General features: G+C 42.5%; 1 protein-coding gene across 20 annotated transcripts in view; it reads left to right on the top strand.

Annotated features, from left to right (window-relative positions):
* Positions 1–12,291: 12,291 nt before the first annotated feature.
* LOC123510033 overlaps positions 12,292–22,500 on the top strand; it is a 58,829-nt gene continuing 48,620 nt past the window's right edge. For 12 of the 20 annotated variants that reach the window (XM_045264747.1, XM_045264750.1, XM_045264749.1 and 9 more), the window contains exon 1: positions 12,293–12,614. In XM_045264747.1, the coding sequence (XP_045120682.1) occupies positions 12,452–12,614 (163 nt within the window). In that variant the 5' untranslated portion in view covers positions 12,293–12,451. Of the gene's footprint in view, positions 12,615–22,500 lie in introns of all 20 variants that reach the window. The other 8 variants (XM_045264766.1, XM_045264765.1, XM_045264764.1 and 5 more) reach the window with 3 other exon arrangements.

Here is a 22,500-nt window from a genome sequence, read left to right on the forward strand (position 1 = left end):
GTAAAATTTATGGCATCTGAACTCAGTGAATCTTGACGAGTGGGAATTGTTATGATGTTTATGAGTCACCGGAGACGGACTAGTGAGGAGAAATGAGTGGCTTGATAGGAAATGAAAACCAGGAAGAAAAGTTTGGTGGAAGTGCATTGTGAGGGGAAAAATTCTTGTTGGGAGTGAAATGTGTGAGAGAAATGTTTTGTTGGAGACGAAACAAGTGTGGGCGGATGCGTCTTGTAGATAAATTGTGACAAAGACATTATATGCTGGAAATAAAACACATCAAAAAAGCAAAAAATTAAGTGGAATTCGTTAAAAGAAAATGCGACTGAAAATAATGATGTTTGAAAATTAATCCAGAGAAAGAACAACGTAGATGCCACAACAAAACTCTGTGCTGGATGGAAATGGAACACCAGAAAGAAGATATGTACTTGAAGTGAAATACGGATAAAAAAAAAAAAAAAAAAAAAAACTTATTCAAGCAGTAAAATAATGAAAACACGAGCTGGAAATTACATAGGATAAAAAACATGAAACTGAAACAAGAGAAAGAGACAGAAAGACACAAAGACTCCTGAAAGTCAAGAAATTAACAAATAAAAAAAAAAGAATAATAGTAATAATACATCAACGAAACTTTGTGGTGGAAATTAAATACCAGAAAGAAGATATGTACTTGAAGTGGAATACGAATAAAAAAAAAAAAAAAACTTATTCTGTCAGTAAAACAAAGAAAATACCTGCTGGAAGTTACATAAGACAAGGAAACATGAAACTGAAATAAGAGAAAGAGACAGAAGGATGTAAAGACACGCTGAAAGTGAAATACATAAACCACCATCAAGAAAGTAACAGATGAAAAGTATAACAGTAATAATACATGAAGCTGCGGGTGGGAAAAAAATACAACGTTTTCACCAAGTCTATCCAGCGTAGGAGTTTCGTGTCGGTTGTAAAAGTAATTAATGTTTGGTGTTCCCTGGAGAGAAACTGAGGCGAGACCGGTGTGTTTTGCAAGTTTAAGCTTCATTTCCACTGTTGCCAATCTGCCGAGGGGGAAACTTGCAACGTGTCACTTGTTAGTCGTTAGTAGAGCAATTAGGCAAAATGTAGATTGCGTGTTTTCATTTGTATTTAATGTTTAAATTGTAATGTCGTTTTGTAGCGCCTAGAAGTGTATGTATCTATAGGGGTTTTCATATTTAAGAGTATATATACAAATACAAAAAATATATATATATATATATAATGTTAGCTGTACCGGGAGGTGAAGCCGAGTTATTATCGCACATGTTGAACGATGCATTACGTAATCCTGAACCCTCGCATATCAAATAGACAAAGAAATACATAAATACACATACCATATTGAGACGCGTACGCGGAAACACGAACGGACTGCACACACACACACACACACACACACACACACACACACACACACACACACACACACACATGAAAAAAAATATAAATGAAAGAATATTATTGTATGTATCACTCATCCATGTATGTATTAACACGTATCCCACCAGTACACCAATGAACACACACACGCACAGGTGATACACAAATAATACACAGGTGATACACAGGTCACTGCATTCGTACCCACAACCTTTTTTTCACCTCTGAAAATTACTGCACTGGACCAAAAGAATTGTTTTTTTTTCCCGCCTTTGGGCTTGTGAAAGTATAATGAGCACAAGTAATACATCGCTGACTGATTGGCTGATACTCCTCTCTCTCTCTCTCTCTCTCTCTCTCTCTCTCTCTCTCTCTCTCTCTCTCTCTCTCTCTCTCTCTCTCTCTCTCTCTCTCTCTCTCTCTCTCCATAATACATCATATATTTAGAAAGACATTTCCTAGTATGAAAAAAAATATTACTACTACTACTACTACTACTACTACTACTACTACTACTACTACTACTATTGTCCTATTTACGCGCAATGAGTCACTGTATTTTATTGTATTAAAGTCACTGTAGATGTTTGAGGGAGGGTAAGTGCAGCTTCATATCAGTCTCTCTCTCTCTCTCTCTCTCTCTCTCTCTCTCTCTCTCTCTCTCTCTCTCTCTCTCTCTCTCTCTCTCTCTCTCTCTCTCTCTCTCTCTCTCTCTCTCAATTATCAGACCCTATCAGGCAGTATGTTCTGCCTAATGAGAGAGAGAGAGAGAGAGAGAGAGAGAGAGAGAGAGAGAGAGAGAGAGAGAGAGAGAGAGCATACATAGACAGACAAAGAGAATACATAGAAATAGAGGTCACACACACACACACACACACACACACACACACACACACACACACACACACACACACACACACATTGATCTATTCTCCTGTGCTGAGTGTGTGTGTGTGTGTGTGTGTGTGTGTGTGTGTGTGTTTATTGTGCTGTTCATGGTGGTGAGTTACGGGAGCATGCCGTGGTGTGGGCGTGCTATATTGTGGCCGGCATGGGCGTGGGTGGGCGTTTGGGTTCAATCCTGCAAGCAACATATCACATTTCCAATTCGACCCCCACGAAATAATAAAAAAAAATACATAAAATAAAAGTAATGATGATAGATACAGGAATAAATAATAATAACAAAAACAAGGCTCACGGTGATGGTTGCGACACACACACACACACACACACACACACACACACACACACACACACACACACACACACACACACACACACACACACACACACACACACACACACACACACACCAGGAAACGCACTTTTTTTTTTCTACTACGTTAAATATATATTCCATAAATTCCTCACTCTTATCTATATCTGAGTAACGTTGATGAAGGAAATACTCGTCTCATAATTCACGCTACATTATGACGTCTGTTCATACCTCCAGCTCTACGTTTCTTAATATTTTTGATCTAATTTCGTACATTTCCATATTTATTAAGATTCACTACAAATTACTCATAATATAAATCTACATTTTTTTCTGGTGGTTTCCATATTTTTTTCTTTTCTTTTTAACAGCTTGCATTACCTTAGTCATGCTTCCATTTTCTCTTCCACTGTTATGCATTATCCATTGTCTCTGTTATTCATCCCTTCCTTCACTTTTATCATTCTTTCGCTATCCCATATTTTCCTTCTCCATGATCTTAGTCATTATATTAGCCATCCTTCCATTTTCTCTTTCTCTGCCATCCATTATCTTTCGTCTCTATTATCCACCCCTTTCTTCACTTTTCTCTTTCTTTTGCTTTCCCATATTTCCCTTCTCCGTCATTCTTTTCCCTCTCCTCCTACTCTTCTCTGTCTCTCCTTCCATCTCGTTCTTTTCCCTTCAGTTCCAGGAATTTATGTAGCGAACTTCGGAGAATATTCAGCGGGAACAAAAGCTAATGGCATTATGAGGGAGTGGATTTGTGAAGCAACTTTTTACCTTCTGTTACGAATATACGTTTTACTATTTTTCTTTCTTTTTCCCTTGTTTTCGAGTTAGCGGAACACTGAAGCATCGAAAAACGAGAAGCGAAGCCGTAAGAGTGACATAAGGAGATGAAGAATTCCATGATATAGTCAAGTTTTTGCATCTATATAACTTTTCTTTTTTTTGTCGTTGTGATCGATCTCATATTCATTGTGTGTGTGTGTGTGTGTGTGTGTGTGTGGTGATGAGTGTATGAAGCAGGCAGGTGTGTGGTTACAGTGACGTGTGGTGGTGAGGAGTATATGGGCTATAACGACAAGTATATGGTGGTGGTGATGGTGACTATATAGCATGACATGTGATGGAACTCATTAATAGTGATTGTGACCAGGTAAAAATGAGGACACGACCACAACATGACACCACACACATCACACTGTACTTTACCAGGAGACAAGCAGTAGAGGCTCGATGTTATATATAAAAGAGTGAACAGGCAGGAATGATAATAAAATAATAAAAAAAAAACGAAGCTCTGAATATATATGCATATGAATAACGTTGATATTTGTTAAGGTTTCAGGGTGGAAAGGGGAAACTGAAGCAACTACTTCACTCTATCGTTTTTTTGTAGTTGTGGTGAAGTGGAGGAGGATGGAGTGTGGTTCCCCTCCTTTCCAGCACCTCTCTCCACTGTCCCCTCCACCCTCCCCGCCACCCATCACCCCTCTCCCTCTTAGGCTGTACCATACGATATTCTGTTCTGTATTAATAAAGTAATTTTAGAATTCTCTCGTTTTTCTCCAACCTCATTCCGAGTGCTGCTTTACATTGTGTGTTTGTGTTTATTTTCCTTTACTTCTGTTCTATTATTATTTTTTTTTCACGAGGGGCGAGTAGGAAGTATTGCCGTGGTTGTCTCCATCTTTCTTTTTTTTTCATAATATAGTTGTGTCCCCGAATTGTATTGGTTTCCTGATTTTCGTTTTCTATAATGTTACGTTGCTCCCTCGTATTCATTTTCTGTTTTTTTTTTTTTTCTCTGTCTCCCTCCTTTCCCAAAATGTTTAGTTGTTTCGTTGAACATGTCTTATTAGCTTGCGTTTATCACACTAATGATTTTTTTTCCCTCTAAGAAATGACAACAGGCTTAAAATAACCTTCCCTTCCTTATTACCTCTGCTTCATTATCTACCTGGAGGGCTCAAAACTCATAACACTTAAACAAGAATCACAGGGACTGCCACGTGTAAGCTTAGTGGCTTCGTGTAGCTTCCCTTATTTCCTTATTTTCTCCTGTTCACCTTTCATTCACCTGTCTTAAGCTTCACCTGTCTCAACGTCTGAACCGCCAACATGAGACCTATTCTTCATTATCCACCTAATTGCCTCGTGTAACACCTTTCCCTCACCTGTCTTCCCAGTACAACTCAAACAACACCTATCACTCACCTGTCTCAACCTTCACCTGCCTCAACACCACAGATCTATACCCTCACCTTACTGATACCTGTGCATGATTTACTTGTACGCCAGCTTTCCCTCACCTGAGCCTCATCTTGTCGCCACTCCTAAACAGGCAAAGTTATGAGATTTTTTATATTGCGTTGGACTTTTAATTTTAAGTTCTCTGGGTTTTTTTTATTTGTTTGCTATGTAATCTTATACTGTGGTTATTAGTAGATCAAATAACTTAGACGCAAAGGATAAGGAAGGTGGGTACACAAGGGATAATGGAAGTGAGTACAAAAGGTTTTACTTACAAAGGAATACAAAGCCAAACTGAATCTCTAGACATGCCTGTACCACTTGTTAACCCCTTCAGTACCGGGACGCAGTTTTTACCATGAGTTTTGGGTGTGATTAGACGATTTTATTGACATTACAAAGAGTCTATGGAGGTCAGAAGATTAATGGCCAGAGTCTTCACTATTTTAATCCCCACATAAGTTTCTGAAGCTGTATAAAATTACCGAAGAGTTACAGAATGAACATGAAAAACGTGTCCTGGTACTGAAAAGGTTAACGAGGATTGTGATGTGCAGACGCGTTTTTCATTTGATTGTTTTAATATCTTTTCCTTTTTTTAACTTGTTTCACTTGTTTGTTTTATTTCATTTTATTTATTTTTTTTTCTATTTTTTTTTCATCCGATTATCGCTTGGCTTTTCTGAGGAGAGATTATGGTGATTAAATTGTACCTGCTGCTGTCAACACTCTTTCACTGTGGCTTGTCATTAGCAGGAACTGTTACCACTTGTTTGCTGCATTACAAAAGCGTCTCATTTTTACCTTGTTCCTTTTTCTTCTGTCTCTCTCTGCCTTATAAAAATATTTTCATTCAGTTTATTATATTTTTTTTCCATGCGTGTTTTTCTTAGTGGAGTGTTATTACCTCCATGTTTGTGGAATCCTGCTTTGTCTCATTGTAAATTACTTGGTCATGTGATTTGCTATATTCATGCAGCTCTTATTTCCAGTTTCTCATTTGCATAATTTTGCTTTTTACTTTCGTTTCCCATTAAGTGTGGCATCTCCATTTTCTTTTCCAGTTTCGCTGCCTACATTTTCTATTTTTCTTCCAGTTCTCACTATATGATTTAATAGTTGTTGTTTTACTTTTTTTCTAAACCTATACTTGTAATTTTCTCTTATTTTCGCCATTTATTTGAAGAAGTTATTATTTTAAAACTATTGTGTCAGTAATATTTAATTCAGCATATATTTTTTTAGTTTTTTTTTTTTTTTTTTTTTCTTCGTCTTCTGAGGCAGCATGTGATAGCAAAGTAAGAGTCAGTCTCACAGAGGTTAGCTTTTTCCTTCCTGCTTCCTTCCTTCTTCCCCCGAGCGCGGTTGGCCAGGAGATGGGAACAGATAGAAGGATACGAGCATCTTCCAACCTCTCTCTCTCTCTCTCTCTCTCTCTCTCTCTCTCTCTCTCTCTCTCTCTCTCTCTCTCTCTCTCTTACACAACAGAAAATAAGGTGCCACACTTTAACCTCAGAATTACATGGTCTCTCAATAACTAGACATCCATCGATCAGCTGCTCGAAGTATAGGAAAGCATTATGTGACCAAGCTCCTCTTCTGCTGCCTGGCCGAGATTCAGCCACTGGAGTGCAGGTGGCGCAGTTCGAGGCTCATCTGGACAGCTACAATTCTCTGATCCGTATTCTGAAACGGTTTGCTCTGTCACCACGACTATTTTCCAAGGATACAAAGATGATTAGCGGTGTTTTCAAGAGTGTTTCTCCAGTTGGTAATACAGAAAGCTTGTCACTCTGCCTCTAGAACCGTAAAAACACCTTAAGAAATTCGCGTAAATTTAAATAAAGCCTTTTCGAAATAGTGCAGGTGAAGCGCAAAAGTGTTTGAGAATACGAGCCTCTATCAGCGACTCTCATACTTCATCCCAGCTGTTCCTGCTTGAAGATGGAGTGTTGCAGCTTGAAGTCTGAGTGTTACGGCTTCTCTTCAGGGTCAATATGATGCGATACTGCGAATTTTGAGGGTATTTCCAAAAGATCAATGACAGAAAAAGGAGTGAGTGAGTATTGGAAAGGTTTGAATTCTTTACTTCTTGTTCCCTCATTACTTCAATCAAGCATTCTTTTTCTACCATTTTATCGTCTTTCAGGAGAGGCAGTGGCAGTGGAGAGGTGTGGTTGTGTTATTGTTTGTTGTTCTGTAATGTCAAGGGGGATTCGCCAGCAGTACCAGGCGTCACAGTGTCATTAGCGGTCAAAGGTACAAACTCTGCCACGTTGAAATTAGTCTAGCGTAAAAATGTTCCTGTTATTTATTATTGAATTAAGTGTTCTATGCAAATTACAAAACTGATGTAACAAATTCTATTGCGCAATTCTATAATGTAAAATTTAATATGCAAAACACAAGGGTATTCTGGTAATTACAAATTTTCCTCCGCCAATAACGTGAATTATACAAAGCACAAGAGTACAAATGAACAGAAAGTTATTATTGTTGTTATTTTATTATTATTATTATTATTATTATTATTATTATTATTATTATTATTATTATTATCATCATCATCATCATTATTATCATTATTACCTGACCACATCCCAGCCAGGTGTAAGATACTGTTATATTTTATTCGCATACTTAGTGATAACGACGAGCAGAGGGGAAGTTAACAGTCTACTAGTAAAGCATCCCAGTGCCTCACATGAGTATTAATAACATCTTGGACTTACTCTGTTATTGAGGTCCTGGAGAAGTAGCTTGTTGACAAATTAATGCCGGAGCACAAGAAGCGTGAATGTTTCAAGACACTTCACAATGTAATTTTGGACTTTTGGCCTGCCTTCTGACAGGATAGTCATCTCAGTGAGCCTTTCTTTTCCAATTTTATCCACTTGGCCAGAGCCTGTCTTATATCAAAAAGTGGTGTTGATGAGTGTGATGAAGGAGATGATGAAGAACTTAGGGTGGAAATTCTTTAACGCATTCCTCTTATTTGTATTACATTTAAGAGAGCCAGTAGCCGTTATTGGGGCATTCACTTGGATTTTCCATGTTTATGATGAGAGTTTAAGAGGAAAATTAAGAATTCTATATCATATTATGTGAAAAAGCTCATGAAAACAATACTATTTATTTTACCTTTGAAATTAAATGCTACAAAACCAATGTTATACCATTAATAGGAAGAAGGTCCCCAAAACACAAATATTCATCTTTAAAACTAACTCTTATGAAAACCCAAAGCACTTCAAAACACACGCTAACAGTACCCAAACGAACTCCAGCAGACAATCTTATTCCTTCAGCTTTCCTTCAGGTAACCCAGGATACTCTCTTACCCCGCGCCGCCCTGGCCTTCATGGTGATGGTTCTCGCAGTGGTGGAGTCAATAGAGAAGATAGGGAACTGGTGGTGGTGCAACGCGAAGGACCATCACAGAAAACCCTCCTAAGAATTTCATGAAGGTAATGTGTGATTTTTTTTTTATATACGTAACTGCACTTCTAGCTATTCTCTCTCTCTCTCTCTCTCTCTCTCTCTCTCTCTCTCTCTCTCTCTCTCTCTCTCTCTCTCTCTCTCTCTCTCTCTCTCTCACTAGGGAACGATTATTGCGTGATCCAAGACTTCAGTTCTGATTCCCACTTACTCTCTGATCCCCTCAACCTCCGCCCTCTCTCTCTCTCTCTCTCTCTCTCTCTCTCTCTCTCTCTCTCTCTCCCTAGCAACCATTGTCCCATTTTCCTCTTTCTCTCTCTCGCTCCTTTTCCTTTTTCTATTCCTTCACTTTCCTCTTTCCCTTTTTGCTTCATGTTTTATCTTTTTCCTTTTTTTCCTCTATTGTGTTCTTCTTCCCTTTTTCTTTCTCAAATCTTTTCCTTTTTTCCATTTTATTGATTTTTCTTTCTGCTTTTCTAATTATTTCTCCTTTTATCTTTTCGCTTTTTTGTTTTATTTCTTTTCCGTTTGTTTTTCCGTTTTTTTTTTACTCTTCGGACTACTTTACCCTTTTCTCCTTTTTCTTTAAATTTCTTCCTTTTTTTTTTCCTCCCTCTCAGTTCTTTTCCCTTTAATTCTCTCACGATCCTCTCCTCTTTGGTCACCCTGACGATCTTTTACCCTTTTTTTTTTTTTCCTCCAGTCTAGTGTATCCCTCTAATTTGATTCTACTTTAAAATTTATGTCGCTGTTTCCTTTAAGGTACACGGTGTTCCCTGTCACCTGTTTAGGTACACTGCTCGAGATGAAAAAAAAAAACACTGGAGCTGGGAAAGCCTCACTCTATTGTATTCCACTTTCTATTGTAGCTATCTAGGGGTTATAATGAAATACTAAGACCATTAGTCTGCTGGTGTCTTTTCTTGGTATGTAGGTGGGGGAGGAAGCCTTGTTCTGTTCTATTTTACCCACTCTTATAGCTTAGTAGTAGCAATGGAGATGACTCACTCCGTAAACTTAGTGATAATCTGGTTTCACTTTTTTTTGGGGGATTAGATGTGTGGGGAGGAAGTCTTGTTCTGTTCTATCTTGGCCGGTCTTATAGCTGAGTAGTAACAATGAAGGGGATACCTCACCTTGTAAACTTAGTGATAATCTGTTTTCTCTTTTATGGATTAAGTGTGTGGGGAGGAAATCTTGTTCTGTTTTATCCTATCCTGTCTTATAGGTGAGTAGTGACAGTGAAGGCGATACCTCACCTGTAAACTTGATGGTGTCTGTTCCTGGTGAGTGAGTGGCGTTGCGTAACCTTCTCTCGTGACCTTCTCTCAGGTATACTTTCGTTTCCAGTGTTACCGATGATTGCTTTCTGATCTCCGAGCTTAACGTGCTTAAAAATGTTTCTTTTGTTTAGTTCCCGCTGCACCGCGAGGGACGGCTTGTGTTGCATATTATTCCGGCCTCCTTCACCCCATGAATTTTCAATCTGGAGGTTTCATTTTTCATATGCGGCTTCAAGGAATCAATGATTTAAAAAAGTGGAAACACGATGAGTTAAGACATGTTCTCCATCTATGTGTCTATGGTTTACTATTGAAATGAACGAGGTTGACAGGTGAAAAATGGTTGTATATTCTATTATTAAACTTGAGCAACGAAAGGGTTAACTTCCGTAAATTCTTCTTTGTGCTCGTCTTTCATATTTTCCTACTTACATCATATGTCGATTTTTCTTTTCTTTTCTTTTCAAAATTCACAATATACGTTTTCATATTTTCTTCTCATTCCCTTCTCTTATTTCTTGTTTACATCTCATATCGTTTTAGCTCTCCTTCCTCCATAGCCATTTAGTGCAGGAGGAACCACAAGGAGAGACCACGAGGGACGGATAGCTGTGTGCTGCCCCTGTGGGATGCCCATGTCTGGCTATGGGAAGGCTGGGGGCGGTCAAGAGGCAAGCTGGGAGAGGGAGAAGAGTTACGAGAACCACTGGGTATCACTCTTGCAGTTTTATCGCACCTTTGAGTGTGTGTATGTGTGTGTGTGTGTGTGTGTGTGTGTGTGTGTGTGTGTGTGTGTGTGTGTGTGTGTGTGTGTGTGTGTGTGTGTGTGTGTGTGTGTGTGTGTGTGTGTGAAGTTCAGTGAGTGTTACACATCAACGCAACCGCCATCTAGCTTCTCCCTCTGGCACTCTCCCTTCTCTACCCCTCCTCTACCCCGCTCCACCGTTGCGCCCATGCCACCTCTCCGTGCCAGCCGCCCCACACCTGCCACTGGTGCCACGTAGATCCCCCGCAGCGCCTCCCCCTTTACCCCCTCCCCACCACCACCACTTGGTTCACCGTAAATCGCGGAGTAATCGAGCTTGAAATGAAGGACAAGTGCAGCCTCACTCGTGCCCTTTGAAGGAGAGAGAGAGAGAGAGAGAGAGAGAGAGAGAGAGAGAGAGAGAGAGAGAGAGAGAGAGAGAGAGAGAAGTGGGATAGACTGACAAGACTAGACTGACAGCCAAACCAGCCAGACATCCAGACAGCTAACCAGCCAGCGAGCTAGACAGATAGGCAGACAGACAGACAGACAGACAGACAGGACAGGCATGCCACAAACCGACCAAGCTATTTTTACCTTTTGCTTCTCTCGTCTATTCTTTTTTTCATCCCTCCGCCGCCGCCGCCGCCGCTGCCTGCTCTGCCCGCGGCTCATTTGCTGCTGTTCGTTACGTCGGGAACATGATGTCAGTGTTACGACCTTGTTACTCCTACCTCCCTCCCCCCTCCCTTATCTCCCTCCCTACCTACCTACACGCGCACCCTACCTGTCTACCTCCCTCTCTTCCTCCCTTCAGCATCTTTATCTCTCTCTCTCTCTCTCTCTCTCTCTCTCTCTCTCTCTCTCTCTCTCTCTCTCTCTCTCTCTCTCTCTCTCTCTCTCTCTCTCTCCCCCATTTTTCCCCCTCTATTTTTTTTTTCTATAATAGGAGAAGCTGAAGATCTATGGCGGGGAGAGCATTGGGGGAGGTGGAAGGGAGGGGGATGGCACTGTCCGCGAGATATTTTGGTGCCACCTGTTTTAAGTGGTGGGTCACTAAGGGTGTTGCTGGCCCTTCCCTTGCCTTCCCTTCTCTTCCATCCCCCTTTCCTTCTTTTCCTTCTTTTTTCTTCCCCTTCCCTTACCTCCCCTTCAGTTTTTTTTTTTCTTGTCTAACATTATTTTTTTCTTTCTATTCTCTCATCCTAATTATCCTTCTCTCACCTGTTCTTTGTTTTCCTTGTATTTCCTTGTTTTCCCTTCCTTTCTCTTTTCTTTCCCTCTCTGGTGTTTATCCTTTCCCGTATTACCTGTTTCAACCCCTTCTCTCATGTCTTTCTTTTCCTTTTTCTTTCCCTTCCTGCCTTTTTGTTTTCCTTTCCTCTTCTTTTCTTTCCCGTTTTTTTTCCATCGTAGTTTCCCCCTCCTCTTACCTCTCCTCCCCTCTCCTCCACCGCCGCCTCCCTTCACCCTTGACACAACAATGGCTTTTGTTAATTATTTTCCCCTCCGATACGGTATTGATGGCGAGGGTTGTGTTTGGCCGCGGCGGGATGGAAAGGCCAGAGTTGAGGGGAAGGGAAGAGTAGCAAAGGAAAGGAAAAAGGAAAGGTGAGGAGAGAGATGGGAATGGCAGGAAGGAAGGCAGGAATGAAGACATGAAGGCAGGAAGGAAGGAAGGTACACGCGGAGATGGGTGTCGGTGGCAGGGGAAGGAAGAAGAGGTGTGAATAGGTAGCAGTAGAAGGGGAGAGGAGAGAGAGCAAGGAGGAAGGGAGGGAGAGGGAGAGGGAGAGGAGGGTTGGTTGCTTCAGATGTTTTCGTGAGGCGCGGCGCGGCGTCCCCGTGCAGCGAGTCTTAAAGTTGTGACGACAACGAACCAGGTGGAAAGTGTGGCAGCGAGGCGCGCGCGGGGCACCGCTCGGGCACCACCCGGGGGCTATTTTAGACCCCAGAGGCGTCTGGTGCCAGTAGGACCGTCTCCGGCCCCTCTTGTCGACCCGGCACTCTGCTCGTCCTCTCCCACTCGAGAGGGACTCAGCCTTGAGGCTGACGTGTGGGGTCGTCTTCGCGTAGTGCTCACACTCATTGCTCACCATGACGCGACTCTCGGCATGGACGTGGCTGGTCGTGGGCGGCCTGGCGGTGCTCGCCGCCCACGCCCACGCCGCTGGCCCCAAGGCTGACGTGATCGAGGATGTTAATGCCAAACAACTGGAGGATCTGGTGGCCGACAGTGATTACGTGGCTGTGTTTTGGTGTAAGTGTCCCGTGGAGGTGTGGGGGTGAGGGGGGCAGTGGCGGCGCTGCGCTGCGGTAAGTACTGTACACCTTGACCGTGCCAGTACCGCCCGTCACCCTTGGCGGCTGCAGGTTTTCTTTACCCTGAATCTCTAACACCATGATCTGGCTGACCTCGGGACCAGGGCGTGCGGCAGTGGCTGCAGGAGGGGGTGTGGCGGGGGTTAGAAGGGTTGGCGGGACAGGTGGGAGTGGTAGTGAAGGGATGGCCAAGAAGGAGGGAGGCTTAAGTGGTGTAGCGTCGGTACATCGCCTTCTTAATTCCCCGGAAAGTGTCCTTCGTTACGGCCGCGTGTCAAACAGAGCCAGAAAACGCGCCAGGCGGATGGTGACGAGGAAGAGGGGGAGGAGGGGAGAAGTTCACACGGCAGGAGGGTAGGAGGAGGAGAGCGCTCAATGTGACCGCACCTCACCTGACTTTCATGGACAGAGAGTGGGGGAAGGGAGGGAGGGAGGGAGGAATGGCGCTTAAGAGACTCATCAGGAGGCGACACAAGACAATTATTTTACATCCGCAGTGACTCAGGCCGTGTTTCCTCGCTGCTTTGTGCCTGAAGCCACCTCGCTCCCCGGGATAGCGGCGCCTTTGCTTGAGGTCGCGCGGTGTCTCTCTCCTGCTGAAAAGTTTAAGTGTTTCCAGACTGATGTTCCCGCCACTGACAGAAATATCTCAGTCTGTCATGAAGTGTTTCGCGTCTCCGTTTTCTGTATAATTTTTATCGTATATTTTTTCTTCCTCTCTCTCTCTCTCTCTCTCTCTCTCTCTCTCTCTCTCTCTCTCTCTCTCTCTCTCTTTTAATATAATGCTGAAAGTTGTTGTTTTAAATCATAGCTGTTTTTTTTTCGCGTATTGTTGACTCACTTCCAGAACGATGCACTTTTAGTTTTAATTTTTCATATATAAATATTTCCCGGCTTTTCTCTTTTTTTTTCATGGCGGTTTTTTATGTATTTAGTTTTCCTTTTTTTTTTTTTTATCTCCCTTTTCGTGCGGCGGAATGTGTTGACGGAGATGAATGTTTACGAGGAAGGTCTTGCGTGAACAACACCAACACAATTATTTTTCCTCGTATCTACCTTCACATTAAAAAAAGGGTAAAAATATACCTGTATTCCTTATATTTGTACTCACTTCAATGCAGATTCCGTGACGTTTATTGAAGCTGATAGAAACCGAAGCAGTGAAAGGCAAGGGGACGTGTTAGTAGCAGTAGCAGTGGTGGTGGTGGTGATGGTAATAGTAATAATGATAATAATAACAATAATAATGATAATAATAATCCCAGTGCTTCTATTCGTTTAATGTTACAAGAAGCAGACGTCTGTAGTGCTTCAATTAACTTTATACACACATACTTTGTCTGCTTCCTTCACTTTTACTACTAATACTAATACTACTGCTACTACTACTACTACTACTACTACTACTACTACTACTACTACTACTACTACTACTACTACTACTACTACTCTATTTACCCATTGCAGTTTACGGTTCACTAAAGTTACATTTTCTGTCACAATTATGAATAACAACACCATCTACAACTACTACCACAGCAACTATTACCACCACTACAAATATTACTATCCACAACTTCCCCAGCCACGTAAAGAGCCCTACTAGAATTACATTGTCTGCTGCAGTTGCAAATATGAACCACCACCACCACCACCACCACCACCACCACGGCTACCCATAACACGCTCCTCCACTCAGAGAAAGACATCCCCGTATAATTGCCAGGCAGGGGAGACAAAGCTTACTTTCCCCGGGACAAAAGCGGAGCAGCAAGCCACTCCTCGCCTCGTTCGCCGCCTGTTAGCGCCCCAGAACACAAACACTGCCTTGTAATGGAAGCCGTAATAATAACAGCAATTACCCTGCGTGAGGAGCAAGACGCGGGAAAGTGAGGCAAGGAAGAAAGAAATAGAAAACTGGAAAGCTGGAAATGGAGAAAGAAGAAAAAATGGAGATATGGAAAGAGCGTAAAAAGGAAGATGAGAACATAGAGAAGGAGGATATAAAGAGGAGAGAAAGAGAGAAAAGAAAAAAAAAGTACTTATCCATCTAGAAGTATTTAATCAAAATGGATGATGATAAGTGGAATATTACACATGAGAAGAAGAGGAAGAGGGCGAAGAGGAGAACATAGAGATAATATTGCGAGAGCTCCTTTGATAAGCAGACACAGAGGTTCGTCATCTCACTCGTAATAGCGCTAGTAATAAAACAGTAATTGTGTCGTACAGTAAGAGAAGCAGGAAGAGGAAGAAGAAGAGGAGGAGGAAGAGAGCAAGGACAGTGATGAGGAGCAGTACAAGCAGGAGGAGGAAGATAAGGACAAGGGCACGGTGGAGGAGCAGCGGGACGAAATGAAGCAAGGTAGAAATAAAGAAACTGACAGGTTGATAATTAGGAAAGCGGGGAAGGGAATGAAGAAAACGTGAATGACAGTTCATGAAAACGTAAATGAGGAAGGAAAACGAAGAGCGAGGAACGAAAAAACAAACCAAAAACAAAGATAGGACAAGAGCAAATAAGGACAAAGCGGGGAGATGGACGGGAGATCAAGAGGAGAGAGAGAAAGAGATAGAGAGAGAGCCAGAGGGAGAAGGAGAGGAGTGAGTGGGTGAGACATGAACTAAAAAAGGAACTTGAAAACGCTCTTCGTGAGAATGATTAAACTTTACACTTCGATAATGACGCCGGAGGAGAAGAGAAAAGGGAGCAGACCATCAGTGTGTGTGTGTGTGTGTGTGTGTGTGTGTGACCAGTTACTTATCAAACGACCTTACTCAGCAGTGATTAGTCAAGGTTGTGAGGTGATTATCTAACTCCTCCTCCTCCTCCTCCTCCTCCTCCTCATAAGTACAGTCAGCTGGCACGTAGTTATCATTTCCACATTTTTTTTCCTTTTTCTTGTTTTATTTTGAAGTCGTTTCCTTAATGGACATCAGCCTTTTATTTCCTCGGATAATTGGTTGTCTTGTCATTCTTTTTTTCATCCAGTCGTCAGCCGCTTCGAGAATGACGCTGGATTATTATTATTATTATTATTATTATTATTATTATTATTATTATTATTATTATTATTTTATTGCTTCCGTGGTTATTGTTATTATTTAATTTCTTAATGCATTTGACAGTGATGAAGGAGAGGGGGGTCGGAGGAGATAGAAGACATGCGGAAGTCTCTCTCTCTCTCTCTCTCTCTCTCTCTCTCTCTCTCTCTCTCTCTCTCTCTCTCTCACACACACAGATACAATAATAATAATGAAAAAATATAGCTATAATTGTAGTAGTAGTAATGTAAGTAGTAATGATCGCATTGTAGTAATATTAGTAGTGGTGGTGGTGGTGGTAGTGTTAGCAGTAGTACTAGTAGTGCTGGTGGCTGCCGTGTTGTCTGTCCCACTTTTCACTTAAGTTTAAATTTAGGACTCCTGTGTAGGTTAGAAAGTGACACATCATCCACATTGCACACACACACACACACACACACACACACACACACACACACACACACACACACACGGTGACGTCGGTACGAAATCAGAGTTCTAAATGGACCTGCCTCTGTGTGTGTGTGTGTGTGTGTGTGTGTGTGTGTGTGTGTGTGTGTGTGTGTGTGTGTGTGTGTTACATGGAGCATTTAAGTATTCATGTATTCACGTGCAATTTTGACAAGAACATATGTTGTAACACACACACACACACACACACACACACACAGTCATTGTATTGCCTTTTCCCCTCATCCCCATCCCGTCATCCCCTTCCCTCATTCTCTTCCCTTCACCCCCCACCATCATGAGTCCCGCCAGGGATTCCCCCAGGCCTACTCTTCCCCACTGTCCCCTCCCGTACATTCCCTGCCCCGCCACGTAAATATAGCGAGTCTTCCCCGACACGTAACTTGGCCTGCTGGCCTGCCCGTGGAGGAAATGAATAAAGGAGGGAGAGAGAGAGAGAGAGAGAGAGAGAGAGAGAGAGAGAGAGCATTATTGAGTGTGATAGTTCTCTATTTTCGGGGTCTGGCAAGCACTCCAACCTTCTCTCTCTCTCTCTCTCTCTCTCTCTCTCTCTCTCTCTCTGCTCCTTCCTTCATGAGATGTAATACTGATAGCCTTTCTCACCCCTCACTCACTTTCTCACTTTCTCCTTCTCCTCTCCCTCTCCTCTCCCTCTCTCTCTCTCTCTCTCTCTCTCTCTCTCTCTCTCTCTCTCTCTCTCTCTCTCTCTCTCTCTCTCTCTCTCTCTCTCTCTTACCTGTCTTCTCACTCTCTCCCTCTCTCTCTCTCCTTCCTTCCTCTGTTTTCCTCCTTCCTCCGAGTCTCTTTCCTTGTCTCCTCTCTCTCCTCTCAGTCTTCCTCTCCCTCTCGCTGCCTGTCACGGAGACTTGAATACTAATAAATCTATTTTTTCATTAAATAACACAAGTAATATTTATAAATGTCTGTTATATGTCGCTGTATTATGTGTTCACGGTGTTTTCTCTCTCTCTCTCTCTCTCTCTCTCTCTCTCTCTCTCTCTCTCTCTCTCTCTCTCTCTCTCTCTCTCTCTCTCTCGTAGGCTGGTCACGAATGTCTTTCTTTGTTATAGAAATCATTCTACTCTCTCTCTCTCTCTCTCTCTCTCTCTCTCTCTCTCTCTCTCTCTCTCTCTCTCTCTCTCTCTCTCTCTCTCTCTCCCTCATCTACTATTGCTTTCATTTTTTCTTTCCCTTCTTCTCTCAACTTTTCCTCCCTCCTCCCTCTTTTCCTCCCTCATTCTCTCCTTCCCTCCCTCCTTTCCTCCCTCCCTCCTTTCCTCCCTCCCTCCCTTTCTCTCCCCCTCCCCTGTTAGATGAAAAAGAGGCCTCCGTAAAAAGATGGCGGACAAAAATGTTTGGAAGGTTTTGCCAGATAGACAAGACGGTCGCCCTTCTTTTTATCTTTTCACCCTATTTTTTTCTATTTTTTCAATGACTGATGCGGTGTCGGGTTGAGGGGATGGAGGAGAGAGAGAGGAGAGGGAGAGGAGAGAGAGACATGAGGGAAAGGGAACAGCGGATGTGACGTGGAGGGAAATACTCTCTCCCTTTCAATCATTCTCTCAGCGTCATGGAGGTATTTCTTCACCCCTTCTGTGCTCTCCCTCTCTCTCTCTCTCTCTCTCTCTCTCTCTCTCTCTCTCTCTCTCTCTCTCTCTCTCTCTCTGTTACGTCAGTCCCGAGCTAAAGATGAACTGGTCCCTCTCTGGAGACGGCCCATGTCACTTTGTTTATCTTCTGCTCCTCAAACTTCTCGATCCTGGAAAATGGCTGGTTATTTCTTATTTCTGTCTTTCTGTCTACCTGTCTCTCTACTTGTCTATCTATCCTTGTCTGTGTGTGTGTGTGTCTGTGTGTGTGTGTGTGTGTGTGTGTGTGTGTGTGTGTGTGTGTGTGTGTGTGTGTGTGTGTGTTTGGACCCATTAATTTGATCATGGGCGCAGTTATGTTCCCCGATAGTGTGGTATTGGTTCTAGACAATCAGGGCGGACAGGAAGATTGATAGAGAAAATAAAGAAGATAATGTTATTTTTCCGGCGAGAGACAGAGAGAGAGAGAGAGAGAGAGAGAGAGAGAGAGAGAGAGAGAGAGAGAGAGAGAGAGAGAGAGAGAGAGAGAGAGAGAGGGCAAAAAAATGCAAATAAAATATTCGTGTCAATGGAAAGCCGGTGTCTCTTTGATAACTAATAGCTTCTTGTCTTCCTCTTCCTCTTCCTCCTCCTTCTCCTCCTCCATGCCCGTTATCTATCTTCCTACCTCCAGTTTCCCTCCTCGTTTTCCTTCCTCCGCTTCCCTACACCGCCTCTCACTCTTGCTCTTCCTATCACCAGTATCTCTCACCCACATCCATCTCCCAACAATTCATCCACCTTTTCACCTTTCGCCTGCCACGCACCTTCGCTCCTTGCCTCCCCTCCCACTACCCCAAGATTTCACACCTGTGCCCTACCCTCCCTACCCTCCCTACCCTCCCTCATCACACCACCCAACGCCTCCACCTCCTTTCCTCCTCCTCCTTTCCCGCGCCCTCCTACCCTTTTGCCTCTATCTCGACGTCAGCTATCAAAGAAAACGAGTGACGAAGTGTTTACGCAACAACTTCGCTCTCTTTTCCTCCCGTCCCTTCCTTTCTAAGTGGTGAGTCACGCTCTCTGGTGGTGATTGCCTGCCTGGGTGATGATGTGTGCTGCCTGAAGGAGTAGGAAAGCTACAATCGTAAGGGGAAAAGTTGAATAACCTTTGACATTTACTTCTGCCTGTGCGTTATGTTTTTCCAGTCTTAAACCCTTTGATGTGTTGAGAATTTATTAACGAGAATTGGTAATTGATTCCTAAGGGGTTAGTGGACTTTGGTCAAGCAAAGAAAGAAAAGTAAGAGAAGCTAGTGATGTATGTTTCCTTTTAGTCTTGAATCCCCTAGTGTGTTGAGAATTTAGTGGCAAAACCTGCTAATTGATTGATAGCAGGTTAGAGGAACTGAGTTGAGGGAAAAGGCAGAAAGAAAACAGTGGAAATCAGTGTGATATGCTTCTCGACTAATGATCAGAGGTGTACATAGAGAGCTGTTCAGTTTAGATGTGACAAAGAGATACAGAGCGTCTCTTTAAAGCGCGTGGGGATGAAACACACTTTTTCTTCCGTTTTTTCCTGCTGTGAACTGCTGCTTCTTTTCCGAGTATCGCCTCTGTATTCGTAGGCGAGGGAATAAATGTTTTGACTGAAATGTGAAAGATCGCCTCACGAGTGTTCTTTCCGTAAACACTCCTTTAACATTCCAACGCTACGGTATTTGGCAAGGCAGCATTGTGAACCTTGTAGTGTGTAGGTTCATGAGTGTGTGTGTATGTGTGGGTGTCTGTCTGTCTATCCGTCTGTGTGTTCGTACCACTCCACTTTGGCAAGGCAGCATTGTGAACCTTGCAGTGTGTAGGTTTATGTATGTGTGTGTGTGTGTGTGTGTGTGTGTGTGTGTGTGTGTGTGTGTGTGTGTGTGTGTGTGTGTGTGTGTATGAGTGTCTGTCTGTCTATCTGTCTGTGTTCATACCATTCCACGTGCGTTTTTCTGTACGTGTTTGTAGCAATACTCTCCTTTTCTCACATTGTTATGTATCCTGCAAATTTAAACCGTATTCATGTGTCAGTCGTAAAGAAGCAAAATATGATAGACAGAGGACAGCTTCAAAGGATAAAGGAACGAGAAGTAATTGATAAAAGATGTATTTCCGAGTATATCCTTCACTATTTCATTCCTGCCCTTCATCCTTTGACTTTTGATTGCAGACCTTCCACGAACTTACCTGCGGCTCGGGATAGCCTTGAAGTGCAGATAACAGTGTCACGTCACTCTTCCTTCGTATCTCCGGAATCACTGCGAACGTTCGTCACAACAAACACAAGTCTCAGTTGCTACAGATGGAAATAAAAAGGAAAATTAATTGCACATTTTAACTCATGGTTTTTTGTGCAGAAGGGGTAAAAATTATAGAAAACAGTACAAATAATATATATTTTTTCGCGATTAATGTTTGTATTTTTATGCGTTCATGTATGCTTTGATGAATAGCGTGTGGGGAAAGGGATAAGGAGAGAGGGGGAGAGTGGGAGGTTAGCATGGGAGAGAGGATAGATGATGGTCGAGGAGGGGAGGTGAGGGGAACGAGGGTGGAGTTCGTTACCTGATACCACGGTTCTTGTAATTACGAGGGTTACCTGTATACCTTAATGACCGCCAGCATAACTACCTGTCACCTACCTGCTTATTTGCGGAATTTGCGATTTCGTTTGATATTGAAATTATGGAAGTTGAAATATAGCTCTGTGTTGTTTGATCCTAAAATTATGGAAACTCACTGACTTTGGAAATATAAAGTCAGTCATTTAAAAAAAATTAAAGAGGAAATGGATATATACATAGTAGATAGACAGATAGATAAAGTTAAAATGGTAAATCAACACTGCACAAGGACGAGAAATATATAAACAAATCATGTACACTGGATCTTTTCATCTTTTTAATTTGAAGAGCAAAATCAGTCCCTGTCTTTCTATTCCCGTTGCGTCCCTCGCATGACGCTTCTGTATTGTGTAAAAAGTCCATATCATTGGCTCAGTAATTGCCTTGTCTCTGCGTCACACTAAAGATTAACAAGTAGATTATTTGCCTCACTCGTACAATGACATTCCTCACTTTTAACTCCCCAGAAATCCAATTAGTGAAGAGATAACATGAATTAAACGAAAAGCAAGTAATAAATATACGAACGTGTGGAAATAGATTAAAGTATCGACGGAAAATTATTCAGGGAAGGCATAAAGAGTAAAGTGTCGTACTAACATCGAACAATTATGAAAAATATTAATGCTAACTTCAAGCAGTAACAAACAAACACGGTGCGAGTGTCACATTCTTGGAGAGTATAAGAGGAAGCATCTCCTTGGCATTAGGGAACCTTGAATTGAGCCCAGAATAGAAAAACACTGAAGGCACGAAAGAAAGAAAGCTCGCCGTGAAAGAAATGTGGGAAAAAAAGTACTGGTGAACTGGAGAACAAGTGGGGGGAGACTCTTTTGAATTCCCAACAGCTACAAAAAGGAGAGAAAATTACACCTTTGCTCGGACAGGTAAGAGGATAAGTAAGAAGGACGTGTAATTTCAAAGGCAAAAAAGAGAAAAAGCGAAGGGAAAATTGCAGTTTTGTCTTGGGGAAGGAAAAGAGAGCGGGTAAAGTGAGACGGAGAGAAGAATGTATTTGAAGATAGAGTTTGTGGTTGAATAGAATAAATTGCTCAGTTATGTTAGAGAAATGAATAATCTAGATGGATTTGCGTCAAGCTAAGAGAGAGAGAGAGAGAGATGGCAACAATTATCTCTCTCTCTCTCTCTCTCTCTCTCTCTCTCTCTCTCTCTCTCTTCGCAAATTTCCTACCAGTTAATTTCCTACAATTATAATAGTCAACCTCCACACGTCATTTTCACCACCACCACCACCACCACCACCACCACCACCACCATTGCCAACACCCATCCACCATCCACCCACCCACTTTACGTAAGCCATACACCCATTCACCCTAAACGTCTGTCAAATCACCCTAACCCTGCACTCCCCTAACTCCTCCCACATGTTTGTCCCCCGGGGTGTCATATAAGGGGGGGTGAGTGAAGGAAAGTTTTACAGGGGTGAGAAAAATATTAAAGATACAGAAGTGAGGGCCGCCAACTTCCTATACAGTGCCCAGTGTGACTCAAGCATTGGCAAGTGTGATCGTCTACGCATGAGAGTTAGTCGTCTCTCTCTCTCTCTCTCTCTCTCTCTCTCTCTCTCTCTCTCTCTCATTTTCACCTTCATTCTTATTTATTATCTTGATTTTTATACTCCCTTCCTCCTCTTCCTTCTCCTCCTCCTCTTCCTCCTCCTCTTTTCCTCCTTTTCCAATTATTATTTTTCTGCTCCACCCAAGATTAAGCCATCAAGTTTGTAATGTTATTAGATTTTTTGGTGTGTGTTCATTCCTTTGTTCAGTTAATTTATTTATATATGTATGCGTGTGTGTGTGTGTGTGTGTGTGTGTGTGTGTGTGTGTGTGCAACAGTATATCTATAATTTAGAATCTCTCTCTCTCTCTCTCTCTCTCTCTCTCTCTCTCTCTCTCTCTCTCTCTCTCTCTCTCGTGGGGGCACTGACAGGAGGAGAAAAACAAGAGGAAAGGGACCTGTGGGCAGAGAGAGAGAGAGAGAGAGAGAGAGAGAGAGAGAGAGAATGTGGCGTGGGTTGCCAGAGTGGGTGACGAAGAGATCCAGGGGTGTG

The sequence above is a fragment of the Portunus trituberculatus genome, chromosome 28, assembly GCF_017591435.1.
Source record: "Portunus trituberculatus isolate SZX2019 chromosome 28, ASM1759143v1, whole genome shotgun sequence".
Classification (NCBI taxonomy): Eukaryota; Metazoa; Arthropoda; class Malacostraca; order Decapoda; family Portunidae; genus Portunus; species Portunus trituberculatus.